General features: G+C 41.2%; 1 protein-coding gene across 1 annotated transcript in view; it reads left to right on the forward strand.

Moving 5' to 3' along the window:
- The window catches only part of CBL (Cbl proto-oncogene), a 104,520-nt gene that overhangs the window by 19,951 nt on the left and 65,852 nt on the right, over positions 1-18,717 (forward strand). The window contains exon 2 of the mRNA XM_003819995.5: positions 7,151-7,398. Coding sequence (XP_003820043.3) covers positions 7,151-7,398 — 248 coding nt within the window. The remainder of the gene's footprint in view (positions 1-7,150; positions 7,399-18,717) is intronic.

Here is an 18,717-nt window from a genome sequence, read left to right on the forward strand (position 1 = left end):
GAAACGGGGTTTCATCATGTTGGTCAGGCTGGTCTCCAACTCCTGACGTCAGGTGATTCTCCCGCCTTGGCCTCCCAAAGTGCTGGGGTTACAGGTGTGAGCTACTGTGCCTGGCCTTATGTTTTGTTTTTGTTTTGAGACAGGGTCTCATTCTGTCCTACAGGCTGGAGTGTGGTGATGCAGTCTTGGTTCATTGCAGCCTCAGCCTCCTAGGCTCAATTGATCTTTTCACCTCAGCATCCCAAGTAGTTGGGACTACAGGCATGTGCACCACATCCAGTTAATTTTTTGTATTTTTTGTAGAGATAGGGTTTTGCCATGTTGTCCAGGCTAGTCTTGAACTCCTAGGCTCAAGCGATCTGCCCACCTCAGCGTCAGCTTCAGCTCCCAAAGTTCTGGGATTACAGATGTAAGACACCGTATCCAGCCAATATAAATATTTTCTTTTCTTTTCTTTTTTTTTTGAGACAGAGTTTCGTTCTTGTTGCCCATGCTAGAGTGCAAAGGTGCTACCTCAGCTCGCTGCAACCTCCGCCTCCCGGGTTCAACTGATTCTTCTGCCTCAGCCTCCCGAGTAGCTAGGATTACCGGCCTGTGCCACCACGCTTGGCTAATTTTTTGTGTTTTTAGTAGAGACGGGGTTTCACCATGTCGGCCAGGCTGGTCTCAAACTCCTGACCTCAGGTAATCCACCTGCCTTGGCCTCCCAAAGTGCTGGGATTACAGGCATGAGCCACCGCATCTGGCCTAAATATTTTCATTGGGAGCTGTACTTGGTACTTGGTTTGAACCTTTGAAGGGCTGGATTCTGTAGCTTTTGCAGATTGTTGGTCACCCAATTCTTGTGTTACCTGCTGCTGCCTTTTCTCTATTTCTTGGTTACCAGAGACCATGCAGGACTGGGAAAGTAGTTGTGTTATGGGCCCAAATGATAGGACTAATGCTACCAGGTTCTGGGAATCATCAAAGGGTGATATGAGGTCCACTATTCTGTCTTTAGTAGGTAATTCTTGCCTCCCCTGCATATAAGCCACTCAGATGGTGTGGAAATGAGAAGGGGAGCTAACATTTATTGAATGTGATTTTTTTGGAAACTGTGCAATCCTTTTATGCAAATTTTATTATGAGGCATTATCTTTGATTTTGTGGTTAAAAGAACTAAGGCTCAGAGGTTAAGAAATTTACTCAAATGACTGAAACAGGACATTTTTTTTTTTTGAGATGGGGTCTGTGGCATGTCTCAGCTCACTGCAACCTCCTCCTTCTGGGTTCAAGCAATTCTCTTGCCTCAGCCTCCTGAGTAGCTGGGACTCCAGGTGTGTGCCACCATGCCTGGCTGATTTTCGCATTTTTCATAGAGATGGAGTTTCACCATGTTGGCCAGGCTGGTCTTGAACTCCTGACCTCAAGTGATCTGCCTACCTCAGCCTCCCAAAGTGCTGGGATTACAGGCATGAGCCACCACGCCCCGCCTGAAGCAAGACATTTTGATATGGCTATTTGATTCAATCTGGTCAAAATACTAAAACGTTATTTAGTCCTTTAAAAATTTAATTGAAAAGTTAAAAGCTTATAGCTTAGGCTTTAGCATAATGTCTCTTTGGTGACTACCTGTTCCACAAATCTCTCTCATTACCTTCTCCACCTTGTTCACTATGCTTTAATCTCACTGACCTTTCTATTCTTCAAACAAATCTCAACCACTTACCACTTTAAGACCATTGAAGTACAATGGTTTGATGGTACGGTGGTTTGATTTGGGATTTTTCGACTTTATGATGGTGCAAAAGTGATAGCTATTCAGTGGAAACTGCGCTTTGAATATCCATATAACCATTCTGCCATTCTGTTTTCACTTTTAGTACAGTATTCAATAAATTACATGAGTTATTCAGCACTTTATAATAAAGTAGGCTTTGTGTTAAGATGATTTTGCCCAACTCTAGGCTACTGTGTTATGAACATGTTTAGGTAGGCTAGCTAAGCTATGATGTTTGGTAGGCTAAGTATATTAAATATACTATTGACTTATGATACCTTCAACTTAGGATAGGTTTATTGGAATGTAACTCCATTGTAAATTGAGGAACATCTGTAGTTGTTCGCTCTTTTTGGGCTACTCTTCTGCTGTAGCTGGCTTTTTTCTCTAATTTCAACTCTTAGCCTCAATGTCGCATCAGAAAAGCTTTATCTACTAGTCACCCAGCACTTTCTTATCATATTAGCCTATTTTAATTCTATAGCGAACCTTATAATTTTCTTTTCTTTTCTTTTTTTTTTATGACGGAGTTTTGCTCTTGTTGCCCAGGCTGGAGTGCAATGGTGCGATCTTGGCTCAACGCAACCTCTGCCTCCCGGGTTCAAGCAATTCTGCCTCAGCCTCCCAAGTAGCTGGGATTACAGGCATGGGCCACCACGCCTGGCTAATTTTGTATTTTTATTCCAGACAGGATTTCTCCATGTTGGTCAGGCTGGTCTCGAACTCCTGACCTCAGGTGATCCACCTGCCTTGGCCTCCCAAAGTGCTGGGATTACAGGCGTGAGCCACCGCGCCCCGCAAACCTTATAATTTTCTTGTTGAATTCATTTTTATTGTTTTATTGCTTGATTCTTCTCACATTCAGATACCTTGTCTTTTTACTTCTGTGTCCCTGTGCCTGACACATATTTGTTGAATGAATATGTTGAGAAAAATAAAAACTGGTACAACCTTTAACTTACAGCCTCCATATGTACAAATTGGTCTCTGTCTGAACCTATGCTCACTCTTTTTTTTTTTTCCTATTCTAGGAGGCGTCTTCTTCTTTTAAAATATATGTATTTTAATGTATTCTCTTTTTTTTTTGAGATAGAGTCTCATTCCGTTGCCCAGGCTAGAATATGGTGGTGTGATCTTGGCTGACTGCAACCTCTGCCTCAAGCGGCCCTCCCACCTCAGCCTCCTGAGTGACTGGGACCACAGGTGCCCACCACCATGCCTACTTAATTTTTTTTTATATGTTTTTGTAGAGATGGGGTTTCGCAATGTTGTCCAGGCTGAATTTTAATTTTTTAGAAATAGACACAAAGCATTTTGGGAGGTCGAGGCGGGCGGATCACCAGAGTTCAGGAGTTTGAGACCAGCCTGGCCAACATGGTGAAACCCTGTCTCTACTAAAAATACAAAAATTAGCCGGGCATGGTGGCGCATGCCAGTAATCCCAGCTACTTGGGAGGCTGAGCCAGAAGAATCACTTGAACCTGGGAAGCGGAGGTTGCAGTGAGCTGAGATCGCACCATTGCACTCCAGCCTGGGCGACAAGAGCAAAACTCCATCTCCAAAAAAAAAAAAAAGGAAATAGGGACAAGGTCTTGCCATGTGGCCCAGGCTGGAGTGCAGTGGCTGTTCACAGGCATGATCATAGTACACTGCAGCCTCAGACTCTTGGACTCACTCAAGCAATCCTTCTGCTTCAACCTCTGGAGTAGCTGAGACTTACACCCATACCACCACCACTCCTAGCTAATTCCTTCTCTCTCTCTCTCTTTTTTTTTTTTTGGAGACGTGGTTTCGCTCTTGTCCCCCAGGCTGGAGTGCAGTGGCGTGGTCTTGGCTCACTGCAACCTTTGCTTCCCGGGTTCAAGTGATTCTCCTCCCTCAGCCTCCCAAGTAGCCGGGATTACAGGTGCCTGCCACCACGCCTGGCTAATTTTTTTTGTATTTTTTAGTAGAGACAGGGTTTCACCATGTTGGCCAGTTGTCACTTACCTCCTTTTCTCTTCTGGATCTTTCTTAATATAAAGCATGTTTAGTTTTCAGTTTTTGCTAGATCTTAATCTCTAGTTACAGTGTCAGTCTTCCCCACTTCCTTCCACAGACTAACATAGGAAACTACAATTTTAATATTTTTGTTGTGAAATGTAGTCTGTTTATAAATACCTGACTTACTTTTGGAATGTAGCACTTGTAAACTGGGAACTGTCTGTATTTGTTTTATTAATATGAGTTATTAACTCTGTTGTACTTAGAATATAGTTATCTTCCGAGGTGGAGTCTTTTTTCCCTGGCCATGTTCTTCCCTTTTGACTTGAACACTTGATAAGAATGAAGAGCTTTCTAAAATGCCGTGAAAATATTCATGAACCAAATGTTTTTGTTGATTCAGCTTGTCTTTGTTTGCTAGGCTTATATATGGGGCTAGCTGGATGTGGTGGCATGAGCCTTTAATCCCGGCTATTCAGGCAGCTTAGGCAGGAGGGTTGCTTGAATCCAGGAGTTCGAGGTTGTGGTGAGCTATGATTGAGCTCCAGCCTGAGTGACAGAGTGAGTCTTTTTCTCAAAAACAACAACAACAACAACAACAAAACAAAAACTTAAGAAAACAAGAGTTCAAAAAATGTTGTATTGAGAATGACGTATTTAGTTTTACAATTTTCATATTATCATTTGAAGAGTTGTGTTTTGTTTTTTTTTTCTTGAGACCAGAATCTTGCTGTGGCCCAGGCTGGAGTGCAGTGGCATGGTCTTGGCTCACTGCAACTTCCACCTCCTGGGTTCAAGTGATTCTCCTGCCTCAGCCTCCCGAGTAGCTGGAATTACAGGCATGTGCCACCATGTCCGGCTAATTTTTGAAGAATTCTTGATCATTAGTCATTAAACAGGAATTTATCCTAAGGAAATAATCTGATGTATAGAAGAATGAAATATCCAAGCATGTTCATCACTGTGATGTTGCAGTAGTAAAGACTTGAAAACAAAAGAAATGTTAAAGTTGGGGGGAGATGGTTAAGATATGTTATTGTCTATCCATAGACTAGAATTATTTAAATATCTCAAAAAAGTTTATAATGAGCTTTCGGCGACGCAAGAAAATAGGTTTTTTTTTTTTTTTTTGAGATGGAGTCTTGCTCTGTCACCCAGGCTGGAGTGCAGTGGCGCGATCTCGGCTCACTGCAAGCTCCGCCTCCTGGGTTCACACCATTCTCCTGCCTCAGCCTCTCCGAGTAGCTGGGACTACAGGCGCCCGCCACCACGCCCGGCTAATTTTTACTATTTTTAGTAGAGACGGGGTTTCACCGTGGTCTCGATCTCCTGACCTCGTGATCCGCCCGCCTCAGCCTCCCCAAGTGCTGGGATTACAAGCGTGAGCCACCACGCCCGGCCTGAAAATAGGTATTTTTAAATGTGAAATAAAAACGAGAATGTTAGGCTTATGCTTCCATTAATGTTAGCTTAGGTTGTTTTGAACCAAATATACTGCTAATAGCAAGAAAAGTTAGAAGACATAGAGTTGTTATCAAGACAGTGAGAAATTATGCCAAATTTGGGAAGTTGAGGAGAGCTGTGAGAAATTTATTTTCATGTAATGTGTAGGGGATCTAGTTTTATTTTTTCTCATATGGATAACAAAGTTTTCAATAGTTTTTCTCTTGTATTCTTGATTTGTAATGTCACCGCTGATACTGAATTTCCTTATGTGCATGTGTGAGTCTGTTTCTGGACTTTCTGTTCCACTAGTTTGTCCACAGAAAAGTCCATGTAAATAGAAAGCACAAACAAGTTGTTAGGAATAAATCCAAATTTATTTGTATGACAAACACAAAATGGACTAAACTTACCAGTTAGAAAACAATGATTGTTACATTGGACTTTTAAATTCTATCTATATGATCTTTAAAAGAAACACTTAAAACATAACTCAGGAAAGTTGAAAGTGAAAGATGGTACAAAGAATTGCCAGGCAAATTCTGAGAGTCCAAATGTAGGACTCTCAGCTCTATGCTTTACTGGGTCCAAGGCCTCTCTGTTCCTGTTCCTCAAGCGGTTGTTAAAACTCAAACCCCAGGTTGGGTGCGGTGGCTCATGCCTGTAATCCCAGCACTTTGGAAGGCTGAGGCTGGCAGATCACCTAAGGTCAGGCATTCGAGACCAGCCTGGCCAACATGGCGAAACCCCATCTCTACTAAAAATATGAAAATTAGCTGGGTGTGATGGTGGCCGCCTGTAATCCCAGCTACTTGGGAGGCTGAATGAGATAGGAGAATTGCTTGAACCTGGGAGGTGGCAGCTGCAGTGAGCTGAGATTGCACCATTGCACTCTAGCCTGGGCAAAAAGAGCAAAACTCCATCTCAAAAACAAAAAACAAACAAAGGGCCTGTAATCCCAGCAAAGTGCTGTAATCCCAGCACTTTGGGAGGCTGAGGCCAGTGGATCATGAGGTCAGGAGTTCAAGACCAGGCTGACCAACATGGAGAAACCCTGTCTCTACCAAAAATACAAAATTAGCTGGGCATGGTAGTGCATGCCTATAATCCCAGCTACTCAGGAGGCTGAGGCAGGAGAATCGCTTGAACCCGGGAGGCGGAGGTTGCGGTGAGCCAAGATCACACCATGACACTCTAGCCTGGGCAACAAGAGTGAAACTCTGTCTCAAAAAACAAACAAACAAACAAAGCTCAAGACCCTAGAGTACAGAGATTTACCTCCCAGGGCAGTCATGTCCTTTATTTCTGTCCCTGGGAATTTTCTTTAGTTTATTATAGGGGTCAGGCTGGACACAGTGGCTCATGGCTATAATCCCAGCGTTTTGGGAGGCTGAGGCAGGTGGCATCGTTTGAGCTCAGGAGTTTGGGACTAGCCTGGGCAACATGTCTCTACAAAAAAAACAACAACAATTAGCTGGGTGTGGTTATGCATGGCCGTAGTCCCAGCTACCCAGGAGGCTGAAGTGGGAGGATCACCTGAATCTGGGGGTTTGAGGCTGCACTGAGTCGTGGTTGCTCCACTCCACTCCAACCGTGAGACCCTAAAAAATAAATAAATAAATAAAAATATTGTGGGGATCAGCAGTATATTTAAAAGTAATTTGCCATATTTCATCTAGCATGTCTTAGGGATTTATGTGGATGTTTTCCCCTAGTTGTTTGTTCTGTGTGTTATCTGTACCATTAGTCTCTCAAACGGATTTAAAAACACATTCTTCTGGGGGACCACTAAAAATTTTAAAATGGTTGCCTGTGGGCAATGGGGTTATGGATCTGCTTCTTATATTCTCATGTATTTTTCATATTTTGCAAAAGAGCACATATTTCATAACTTTCTTAAACTTAAAAAAGGGAGCTGTCCTTAAAATTCTCCAAGTAATAGCCCTTCTTTTTCATTTGTTGCAGGTGGTGCGGTTGTGTCAGAACCCAAAGCTGGCGCTAAAGAATAGCCCACCTTATATCTTAGACCTGCTACCAGATACCTACCAGCATCTCCGTACTATCTTGTCAAGATATGAGGGGAAGATGGAGACACTTGGAGAAAATGAGTATTTTAGGGTGTTTATGGAGAATTTGATGAAGAAAACTAAGCAAACCATAAGCCTCTTCAAGGAGGGAAAAGAAAGAATGTATGAGGAGAATTCTCAGCCTAGGTAATGGAGAAATACTACACAAATAATTATGCAGGTCTGTGACTGCCTGAATGGGTAACACATAGAAGTAGTTGAGTTGGTTTTAATTTTATGTTAGTAGGAATGGAAAGTTGACATTTGATTTAAAGGTATAGTTTATATAAAAGGTTGCCATGGATGACATTGTACTATCCCTAACTCTGATTGATTTGCTTACCTCTGAAAAATCATTTACTGATAGTAATGAAAATGAGTTGGAGGCAGTAGGTCCTTTGGAGAACCTGAAGATCATGAAAGTTTGTGGGCAGGTGGGAGTTTGGAAGAAAGAAGATTGGGGTTAAGTGGAGTTTGGGAGTAAATAAGAGGCCGATCTTGCCAAAAGCTGTAGCATATTAGGTAAATTTATATGTGGGATAATAGGGGAAAAAGCCACTAGTTTAACTTTTTAAAACATGAAGCAAAGTGAAATGACATTTTCTTTATAGGTAAAAGTAACTTTTCAAATAAAATAGGTAGAGGTGAATGCAGTTAATTCAATAAATATTTGAAGGACCACTGTGTATTCTTTTGTATTAATTTTATTATTATTATTTTTTTGAGACAGAGTCTGGCTCTGTCGCCCAGGCTGGAGTGCAGTGGTGCGATCTCAGCCTCCAGGTTCAAGTGATTCTCCTGTCTCAGCCTCCTGACTAGCTGGGATTATAGATGTGCACCACCATGCCTGACTAATTTTTGTGTTTTTAGTAGAGATGGGGTTTCACCATGTTGGCCAGGCTGGTCTCGAACTCCTGACTTCAGGTGATCTGCCCGCTTTGGCCTCACAAGGTGCTGGGATTACAGATGTGAGCCATCGCGCCTGGCCCTCTTTTGTATTAATTAAATACCAGAAACTATAGGCTATCCTGCATATTGTTAGCTTAGCTGTCGTAAATTACATACTGGGAGAGAAATAAGTTAACTGTATGTGTGGATGTAATTGTGTTTTATTTTGTTCAATTTGAACTAAATATTAACTCATCTAGAATGAGTAATAAAATAATTCCACTAGAATTTTTTAGTGAGTAAATTATTCTTGAGTAGTGACTTGAATTAGAAGGAACAGTATTTCTGAAGTCATCTGGTTACCATGCATGACTCTAGCAGTAACATACTAAATGGTGTCCTTGTTGTCTACCTTTCCTTTGGGCCTGTTGGCCTAGATTCTGGCAACCCTAGCTTTCAATTAAAATTTTATGCACATGATTATCCATATTACCGTTATTGCAACAAATTACTCAGGTGTAGTCTGAGTAATGGACTCAAAATGTCCATCTTTTCTTTCTTTCTTTCTTTGTTTTGTTTTGTTTTGTTTTGTTTGAGACGGAGTCTTGCTGTTGTCACCCAGGCTGGAGTGCAGTGGTGTGATCTTGGCTCACCGCAACCTCCGCCTCTTGGGTTCAAGTGATTCTCCTGTCTCAGCCTCCTTAGTAGCTGGGATTACAAGCATGCACCGCTGCGCCCGGCTAATTTTTGTATTTTTAGTAGAGATGGTGTTTTGCCATGTTGGCAAGCTGGTGTCGAACTCCTGACCTCAGGGGATCTGCCTGCCTCAGCCTCCCAAAGTGTTGGGATTACAGTTGAGAGCCACTTCAGCTGGCCTGTCCATCTTTTCTTAAAAAGATTCTGGTGAGTGAATTCAATCCGTAAGAGCCTTTGTAACTTCTGGTTTATTTGGAAGTGAACTTTATTCCTTTTAAATATTCAGATTTTGTAACTTTTGTTAAAACCTCGACTGTATGGACCTTTTAGCTAACTAGTCATTTTGTATTGTATTGCTGAGTTTCTAAAAAATAATTTTAATTCATGAGGTACCAAAACTTAAAAATTTTGTTTACCATGTACTGTGAACTAGGTTCTGGTTCTAGGAGGTGAAAAGGAAAGTTAAGCATTCAAATTTGAGGTAATATGACAAATGCATTAATAGAGATATGTACAAAATTCTCTTGGGAGCCGGGCACAGTGACATGCACCTGTAATTCTAGCTACTCAGAAGACTGAGGTGGGAGGATTATTTCAGCACAAGAAATTGAGACCAGCCTGGGCAACACAGCGAGACCTCTTCTTAAAATAAATGAAACATTTAAAAAGTGCTGTGCGAATACAGTTTTGTCCAGTGGCATTAGAGAAGGTGGCATAGAGGACTTGTAATTTGAATTAGAGTTTGAAGGATAAATAGGAATTTTCTAGGCAGAGAAGTCAAGAAAAGTCTTTTAACACAGTGGCATGAAAATGGAGGCTCTGGTATGTTTAAAATGAGAAGTTTGGTTTGGTTAGAATTGTGGGAGACAGATATGCTGGAAAGACGGGTTGAAGTCAGATTGTAAAGGGCTGTTTTTTGACCTCTAGACTTTCTCTTATAGATGATAGGCTGTCATAGAACAGGTTTATTTTAAAGAGCATTTCTTTTTTCTATTTTTTTTCTTTTTTTTGAGATGGAGTCTCACTCTGTTGCCCAGGTTGGAGTGCAAAGGAGTGATATTGGCTCACTGCAAACTCTGCCTCCCGCATTCAAACAATTCTCTTGCCTCAGCCTCCCGAGTAGCTGGGATTACAGGTGTGTGCATCATGCTGGGCTGATTTTTTTGTATTTTTAGTAGTGACAGGGTTTCACCATATTGGCTTGGCTGGTCTCAAACTCCTGGCCTCAAGTGATCCGCCCGCCTTGGCCTCTATTTTATATGTATTCTCACAATAAAGTGTGCTAGAGAAAAGAAAATGTTACTAAAATCATAAGGAAGATAAAACATTTATTATTCAGTAAGTGGAAATGGATCCTCATAAAGGTCTTCATCCTCATTGTCTTCAGGTTGAATAGGCTGAGGAGGAGGAGTAGGAAGAGGAGGGGTTGGCTGCTGTCTTGGTACTGAAAATTCCAGTACTGGTTTTTCTGTGGTAGAGGCAGAATAGGTGGAGGAGGTGGAAGGGGAGGCAGGAGAGGCAGGCACACTTGGTGTGACTTATATTGAAAAAAAAGTCTGTGTATAAGTGAATCCACACAGTTAAACCCATGTTGTTAAGGCTCAACTATATCTAATTTGCCGTTACCAAATGACTTCAGTACGTGTTGACAAGTTCTTTTGCCTCTTTTTAAACCTCACTGTCAGTGTGCCTGTCTGTATCAATTTTATTCCCCCTAACATGAGGCTTTTAATATTTTATGGATTTGATTTGTACAAATTATATGTAAAATGAGAGTAAACAGATTTCAAGTGAGAATCAAGGAGTTCATTTTTTCAATCAACTTTCTCAGGTTGAAAGGGTTTTTGTAAATAGGGAAAAATATATAGGCTTTTTGCGAATGATCTTTGTGGTCTTTTTGATTACTTAGAGGTTTTTTTTTTCCTATTCAGTTTTTAAATTGAGATATAATTCACATACCATAAAATTTGCCCTTTTAAAGTACAATTTAGTGGTTTTTAGTGTATTCGCAAAGTCAGGCAACCATCACCCCTCTGTAATTCCAGAACATTTTCACCCCCCAACAGGAAACCCCACTCCCATTAGCAGTCACTCTTTGTTCCTCTCTCTGGATCTCCCCTGGCGCTTGGTAATCACTAATACCTGCTTTCTGTCTGTGTGAATTTGCCTGCTCTGGACGTTTCGTGTTAAGTGGAATCACATAACGGTGGCCTTTTGTGGTTTTTTTTTTTGTGTCTTCTTTCACTTAGAATGTTTTTACAATTCACCCATATTGTAGAATGTATTGGTATCTCATTCCTTTTTATGGCTAAATCATATTTCAATGTATGGATATACCATATTTTGTTTATGATATTTTTGTCATTTCTACTTTTTGGCTACTACTGAATAATGTTGCTATGATTATTTATGTGCCAGTTTTTGTATGGCTATAGCCATATAAACATATATACATATATGTTTTCACTTCTTTTGAGTATATATATATATATACCCATAGGAGTGGAATTGCTGAGTCATATGGTAATTCTGTGTTCAACTTTTGAGTAACCTCCAAACTATTTCCACAGTAGCTGTACCATTTTTCTTTCCCCTAGCGATGTATGTGGGTTCTGATTTTTTGCTAACAGTTGCTATTGACTTTTTTTATTACAGCTATTCTACTAGGGGTAAAGTGGTGTCTTGAGGTTTTGAAATGCATGTGAATACTTTTTCATGTGCCTCTTGGATGTTTGTATATAGTTGTCCCCCTTTATCCTCAGTTTAACCTTCCTTGGATTCAGTTACTGGCAGTCAACCATGGTTTGAAAATATTAAATGGAAAATTCTAGAAATAATTCATAAATTTTGAATTGCATGCCCTTCAGAGTAGTGTGATGTAATTTTGCAACGTTCTACTTTATCCCAGCTGGGATGCAAAGCATCCCTTTGTACAGCATCTCCATGCTGTATACACTAGCACCTGTTAGTCACCTAGTAGCTATCTTAGTTATCAGATTGAGAAAACATAATATACACAGGGTTCAGTACTATCTGTGGTTTCAGGCATCTGCACATCTTGGAATGCAAAGGGGGACTATTATATCTTCTTTGGAGAAACATCTATTCAAATCCTTTGCCCATTTTAAAGTTGCATTGTTTGTCTTTTCATTGTTGAGTTGTAAGATTTTCCTTCATATTCTGGATGCTAGACCAGATACATGATTTGCAAAACTTTACTCCCATTCTGTGGGTCATCTTTTCACTTTCTTAACAGTATTCCTTGAATCACAGAAGTTTTTAATTATGGTGAAGACCAATATTTATTTGGTTTTTGTACTTTTAAGAAATTATTGCCTAATTCAAGGTCATGAGGCCTGTTTTTTCCTATTTTATAGTTTTACCTCTTGTATTTAGGTCTTTGATCCATTTTTGAGTTAATTTTTGTATATGGTATGAGGTAGAGGTCCAACTTGATTCTCTTGCATGTGGATATCCCTTTGTCTCAGCACCATCTGTTGAAAAGTCTGTCCTTTTTAATTGCATGGACTTGTTGCCATTTTAGGAAGGAAGTAAGTTGACCATAAGTGTAAGGGTTTATTTCTGGACTCTCAATTTCATTTCATTAATCTACATATCTATCTTAATGCTAGTACCACACCATCTTGATTACTGTAGCTTTGTACTAAAGCTTTGGAATCAAGAAGTGTGAGTTCCTCAGCTTTGTTTTTCAAGATTGTTTTGGCTGCTATTCTGGGTTCATTGTATTTCTTTTTTTTGAGATGAAGTCTCACTCTGTCACCCAGGCTGGAGTGCAGTGGCGCCATCTTGGCTCACTGCAACCTCTTCTTGCCAGGTTCAAGCGAGTCTCCTGCCTCAGCCTCCTGAGTAGCTGGGATTACAGGTGCGCACCAACAATCCCAGCTAATTTTTGCATTTTTACTAGAGACGGGGTTTCACCATGTTGGTCAGGCTGGTCTTGAACTCCTGACCTCAAGTGATCTGCCCACTGCAGCCTCCCAAAATGCTGGCAGGTGTGAGCCACTGTGCCCAGCCTCCCTTGAATTTCTGCATGAATTTAGAATCAGCCTGTCAATTTGATCCCAAATACAATTTTTTTTTTTTTTTTAATAGATAGAGTCTTGCTCCGTCACCCAGGCTGGAGTACAGTGGCATGACCTTGGCTCTGCCTCCCGGGTTCAAGCGATTCTCCTGCCTCAGCCTCCTGAGTAGCTGGGATTACAGACATGCACCACAACCCCTGGCTAAGTTTTCTATTTTTAGTAGGGATGGGGCTTTACCATGTTGGCCAGGCTGGTCTCGAACTCCTGGCCTCATGTGACCCGCCCGCCTCGGCCTCCCAAAGTGCTGGGATTACAGGAGTGAGCCACTGTGCCCGACCCCTAAATACAATGTTTTCTTATCAAAAAGAGCAGCAGGGGCTGGGTGTGGTGGTTCACACCTGTAACGCCAGCACTTTGGGAGGCCAAGGTAGGTGGATCACCTGAGATCAGGAGTTTGAGACCAGCCTGGCCAGTGTGGTGAAATCCCGTCTCTACTAAAAATACAAAAAATTAGCCAGGCGTGCTGGCGAGTACCTCTAATTTCAGCTACTCTGGAGGCTGAGGCAGGAGAATCTCTTGAACCCAGGAGGTGGAGGATGCAGTGAGCCGAGATCAAGCCACTGCACTCCAGGCTGGGCAACGGAGCGAGAGTTCATCTCAAATAAACAAGAGCAGCAGGAATTTTGGTAGATATTGTATTAGATCTGCCGATCATTTTGGGGATTACTGCCATCTTAACAATACTGTTTTCCGCTACATGAATACTGGATATATTTCCACTTATATTTTTATTCATTTTTGTTGTTGTTGTTTTAGACAGAGTCTCACTCTGTTGTTGCCCAGGCTGGAGTACAGTGACTCAATCTCAGCTCACTGCAACCTTCACCTCCCAAGCTCAGGTGATCCTCCCACCTCAGTCTCCCTAGTAGCTGGGACCACAGGTGCGCACCATCATGCCTGGCTAATTTTTGTATTTTTTTGTAGACACAAGGTTTTGTCGTGTTGCCCATGCCGGTCTCAAACTCCTGGGCTCAAGCAATCTGCCCATCTCTGCCTCACAAAGTGCTGGGATTATAGGCATGAGCCACCTTGCCTGGCCTTACTTATATCTTCTTTAATGTATTTCAGTAATGTTTTGTAGTTTTCAGTGTTCAAGTTTTTTGCCTTCTTAGTTAAGTTTATTCCTATTTTGTTCATTTTGATGCTATTGTAAATGGAATTGTTAATTTTAGGTTCATATATAGAAACATAGTTGACTTCTGTATGTTGATCTGGTACTCCACAACTTTGCAGAACTTACTTATTGGCTCTAGTAGCTTTTTAGTAGGTTCCTTAGGCTTTCCTAGATACCAGATCATGTCACATGCAATTAGAGGTAGTTTTACTTCTTCCTTTTCTTTCTGCATGCATTTTATCTCGTTTTCTTGCCTAATTATTCTTGGCTATGTTGAATAGGAATATCAGGAGTGGCCATCTTTGTCTTTTTGGTATTGAGGAGGAAAATGTTCAGCCTTTCACCATTGAGTATATTAGCTGTGAGATTTTTGTAAAGGCTTTTCATCAGGTTAAAGATGAAAAGCCTTACATGTCTTGTTTTTCAGTTTTTGGTTGTTTTTTTTTTTTTTTGCTTTTTTGTTTTATCATAAACAGATGTTAGAGACCTTTTATGTTTCATTCGTGGTTTTTCTTTTTTTGATAGGTGAGTTGTGGACAGCTGAGTGCTAGTTAAATATAGTACATAGAAAGAATCTTGAAAAGAAAACTAGTTTGAATAAGCCAAAGTAGAAACTTGTTGACTCATAAAATTCTAGAAAAAATGAGTATCTTAAATTGCACTAAAGAGGCTGGGCATGGTGGCTCACGCCTGTAATGCCAGCACTTTGGGAGGCTGAGGTGGGCAGATCACTTGAGGTCAGGAGTTGGAGACCATCCTGGCCAACATAGTGAAACCCCATATCTACTAAAAAATTCAAAACAATTAGCTGGACATGGTGGCATATACCTGTAATCCCAGCTGCTTGGGAGGCTAAGGCACGAGAATCGCTTGAACTCGGTTGGTGGAGGTTTGCAGTGAGCTGAGATCATGCCCCTGCACTCCAGCCTGGGTGACAGGGTGAGACTGTTACCAATTAAAAAAAAAAAGAAAAAAAAAGAAAGAAAAAGAAAAATTGCACTAAAGGCAAGAATGCAGGTAAGCCTCAGGAACAACTGAAACCAGGATTGAAATGTTGCCAGGACTCTGTCTGTTCTCTTTGATTCTTCTGGTGTTACTTCCATACTCAGTGCAGATTAATGCGTAAATTGCAGAAAAGTTTGGTCTCTATTACACCCAAGTTTTATATCTTAAGAGTTTCTGCTGTAGCAGAAGATCTGACTCTTAGTTCCAGTTTTCACTTTGGCTTGGTATAGAGCATTTGATTGTCCCTGGACCAACCTCTGGAAGGAGAGGTTAAGTACTGGGATTAGTACAGCAGAGGCCAGTTGCAGACCTCTAGACTAATCGACTGTGGCTTGGGAGACATATGTATTCCTTCATAGCCATGTGCATGGGGGAGTTTGTTCCTAGTTTTTTGGGTGTTGAGGAGCCAGTCTCTTAAATCTTCTCTATAAGAGTGTACATAATTGGCTGGGTGCAGTAGCTCATGCCTGTAATGCCAGCACTTGGGGTGGCTGAGGTGGGTGGATCACCTGAGGTCAGGAGTTCAAGACCAGCCTGGCCAACATAGTGAAACCCCGTCTCTACTAAAAGTACAAAAATAAGCCAGGTGTGGTAGCGGGCACCTGTAATCCCAGCTCCTCGGGAGGCTGAGGCAGGAGAATCACTTGAACCTGGGAGGTGGAGGTTGCAGAGCCGAGATTGTGCCACTGCACTCTAGCCTGGGCGACAGAGTTAGATTCCATCTCAAAAATAAAAAATAAAAAAGAATGTACATAATTCTATCTATTATTGTATAGTATTGTTGCTTCATGATTTTATTTTAGTTATTATTAGCTGATTTAAGTTCTCCAAAGATAAATTTGCCCTCATTTTTCTTAGACTTTATAAAAAATTAATTAAGTAAAACCATAAGCCTCTGTTTTGCCTTTGATCTTTCTGGGTTTTGCACCTGTTTTCATTTGTGTACAGGAAGTTACAGTAGAAGCCGAATGGGATTATACAGTGCAGTTAATTTTAAAAACTTGATTGTATTCATTGTGCAAGTAGGATTAAGCTTTTCTAATGTAATTCTGCCTTCTTAGAGGTAGGAAAAGGAAAAAAAATTAGTATTGAGTATTTTGTCTATGGTAGGCACTGCTCCTGAATAGTACATAGTCCCTTCTTTTCATGAAGCTTATAAGCTTATATTATCTCTTTTTCCATTAGTTTCCAAAGCATAACCTCCATATTATCATCCGGTGGAACAGTATTTAACAAGCTAGACAAAAGTGTTTGTGCAGCTATAATCTTTTCCTAGCACCCTGAAAATAGGTTTTCAATAAGTGTGCCAAATTCTTCTGGTAGGTAATGGCAGCTTAGATCTTTGTGTTCAGGAATTTGGGCTTGGCGGGAAGAGATTTTCACTTAGGTTAAAAATGTCCTTGCATTTAGGAAAGGGACAGCAACATGGGTCCTGAAAAAGATTTTCAGTCCATGAGAGAGACAATGATGGCTTGGACCAAAGTGGTGGGTGTAGAGATGGAAAGAAGTGGGCAGAATTTGATGTATTTTAAAGCTAACATAACAGGACTTGCTAATGAATTGGATAGATTTCTAGTTTGAGCAACTGGGTAGATAGTGCAATGGGAAGCCACTGAACTTTTGAACAGGTGAAGGATGTGATCCACTTGTATTTTACAGTGATAGTATTGGCTGCTGTCTGGAAAATAGGTAAGGTCTTGTGGCAATGATGGAAATAGATGGATAGGTTACTAAGTTAGTATTCTAGGCCATGTTAGATTGATGAGACTAGGGAGGAGGAATTTAAAGTGAAGAGAGGTGGGCAAATAAGAAATAGATTGGGGCTAGGCATGGTGTAATTCCTGTAATCCCAGTGATTTGGGAGACTAAGACAGGAGGATCAGTGGAGGCCAAGAGTTTAAGACCAGCCTGAAACTGGGCACAGTGGCTCACGATTGTAATCCCAGCACTTTGGGAGGCCAAGGCGGTGGATCACCTGAGGTCAGGAGTTCGAGACCAGCGTGAACATGGTGAAACCCCCTCCCTTCTAAAAATACAAAATCAGCTGGGCATGGTGGTGGGTACCTGTAATCCAAGCTACTCAGGAGGCTGAAGCAGGAGAATTACTTGAACCCAGGAGGCGGAGGTTGCAGTGAGCCAAGATTGCACCACTGCACTCCAGCCTGAGTGACAGAGTGAGACTCCATCTCAAAAAAAAAAAAAAAAAAAAAAAAATACCAGCACGGCACCATAGAGAGACCCTGACCCTGTCTCTACAAAAAATTTAAAAAAGAAAAATTGGCTGGGTGTGGTGGCATGCATACCTGAAGTCCCAGCTACTCAGGAGGCAGTTGAGGTGGGGAGGATCACTTGAGCCGCTGCACTATAGCCTTGGTGACTGAATAAGGCCCTGACTCTTTTAAAAAAAAAAAAAAAAAAAAAAAACCAGTTTGCTAGGCCTAAAATAATTGTTTCTTTTGGCTTGCAAAAGTGGCAAAAATGGCAAATCTACTTTTTTTTACTTTTTTAAAAAAAATTTTTCTCACAAATCTATTTATGATGAGTATTCCAAAAGAGGTTGCAGGGACATGGGTATTGCCATACCAGGTTGCATTAGGGGTGAAATTGGTTTAACCTTTCTGGGGTGGTGGTTATATCAAAAGATTTAGAATTTTCAGCCAGGCGTGGTGGCTCATGCCTGTAATCCCAGCACTTTGGGAGGCTGAGGCAGGCAGATTACCTGAGGTCAGGAGTTCGAGAACAGTCTGGCCAATGTAGTGAAACCTCGTCTCTACTAAAAATACAAAAATTAGCTGTGTGTGGCGGTGCACGCCTGTAATCCCAGCTACTTGGGAAGCTGAGGCAGCAGAATCGCTAGAATCCAGGAGGTGGAAGTTGCAGTGAGCCGAGATCATGCCAGTGCACTCCAGCCTGGACGACAGAGCAAGACTCAATCTCAAAAAGAAGATAAGATTTAGAATTTTGCTTAATAAGTTCACTGGTAGGATATTTATTTATTTATTTATTTTTAAAGAGAGATTGGTCTGTGTTTTCCAGGCTGGTCTCAAGTGATATGCCCGCTTCACCCTCCCAAAGTGCTGGGATTATAGGCATGAGCCACTGCGCCCAGCCTACTGTTAGGAATTTATCAAAAAGAATTGATCAAGGATGTGAGACTCCGTCTCAAAAAAAAATTTTTTTTTTTTTGGCTGATGAAGAGTAATGATATGACAATATGTTAAATAGGCTATAGAATTGTATGTTTAATAGTATTCCATTTTTGTAGAAAGTATTTTAAAATACAAAAACAACACCTAGAAAGAATGATACCAAAATAACAACGGTAAGTATTAGAATTAGAGGTGGTTTAAATTTTCTACAATGAATATGCAATTGATCAAAAAACTTTTTTTTTTTTCTTTTGGGAGGCAGGGTCTCTTGTCACCCAGGCAGGAATGCAGAGGTGTGATCACAGCTCATTGCAGCCTCAGCCTCCCAGGTTCGAGCAATTCTCTTGCCTTAGCCTCCTGAGTAGCTGTGACTACAGGTGTGTACCACCATGCCTGGCTCGCTTTTAAATTTTTTGTGGACATCGGGTCTCACTGTGTTTCCCAGGCTGGTCTCAAACTCCTGTGCTTAAGTGATCCTTTTGCCTTGGCCTCCCAAAGTGTTGGGATTACA

This window comes from Pan paniscus, chromosome 9 (assembly GCF_029289425.2).
Source record: "Pan paniscus chromosome 9, NHGRI_mPanPan1-v2.0_pri, whole genome shotgun sequence".
Classification (NCBI taxonomy): Eukaryota; Metazoa; Chordata; class Mammalia; order Primates; family Hominidae; genus Pan; species Pan paniscus.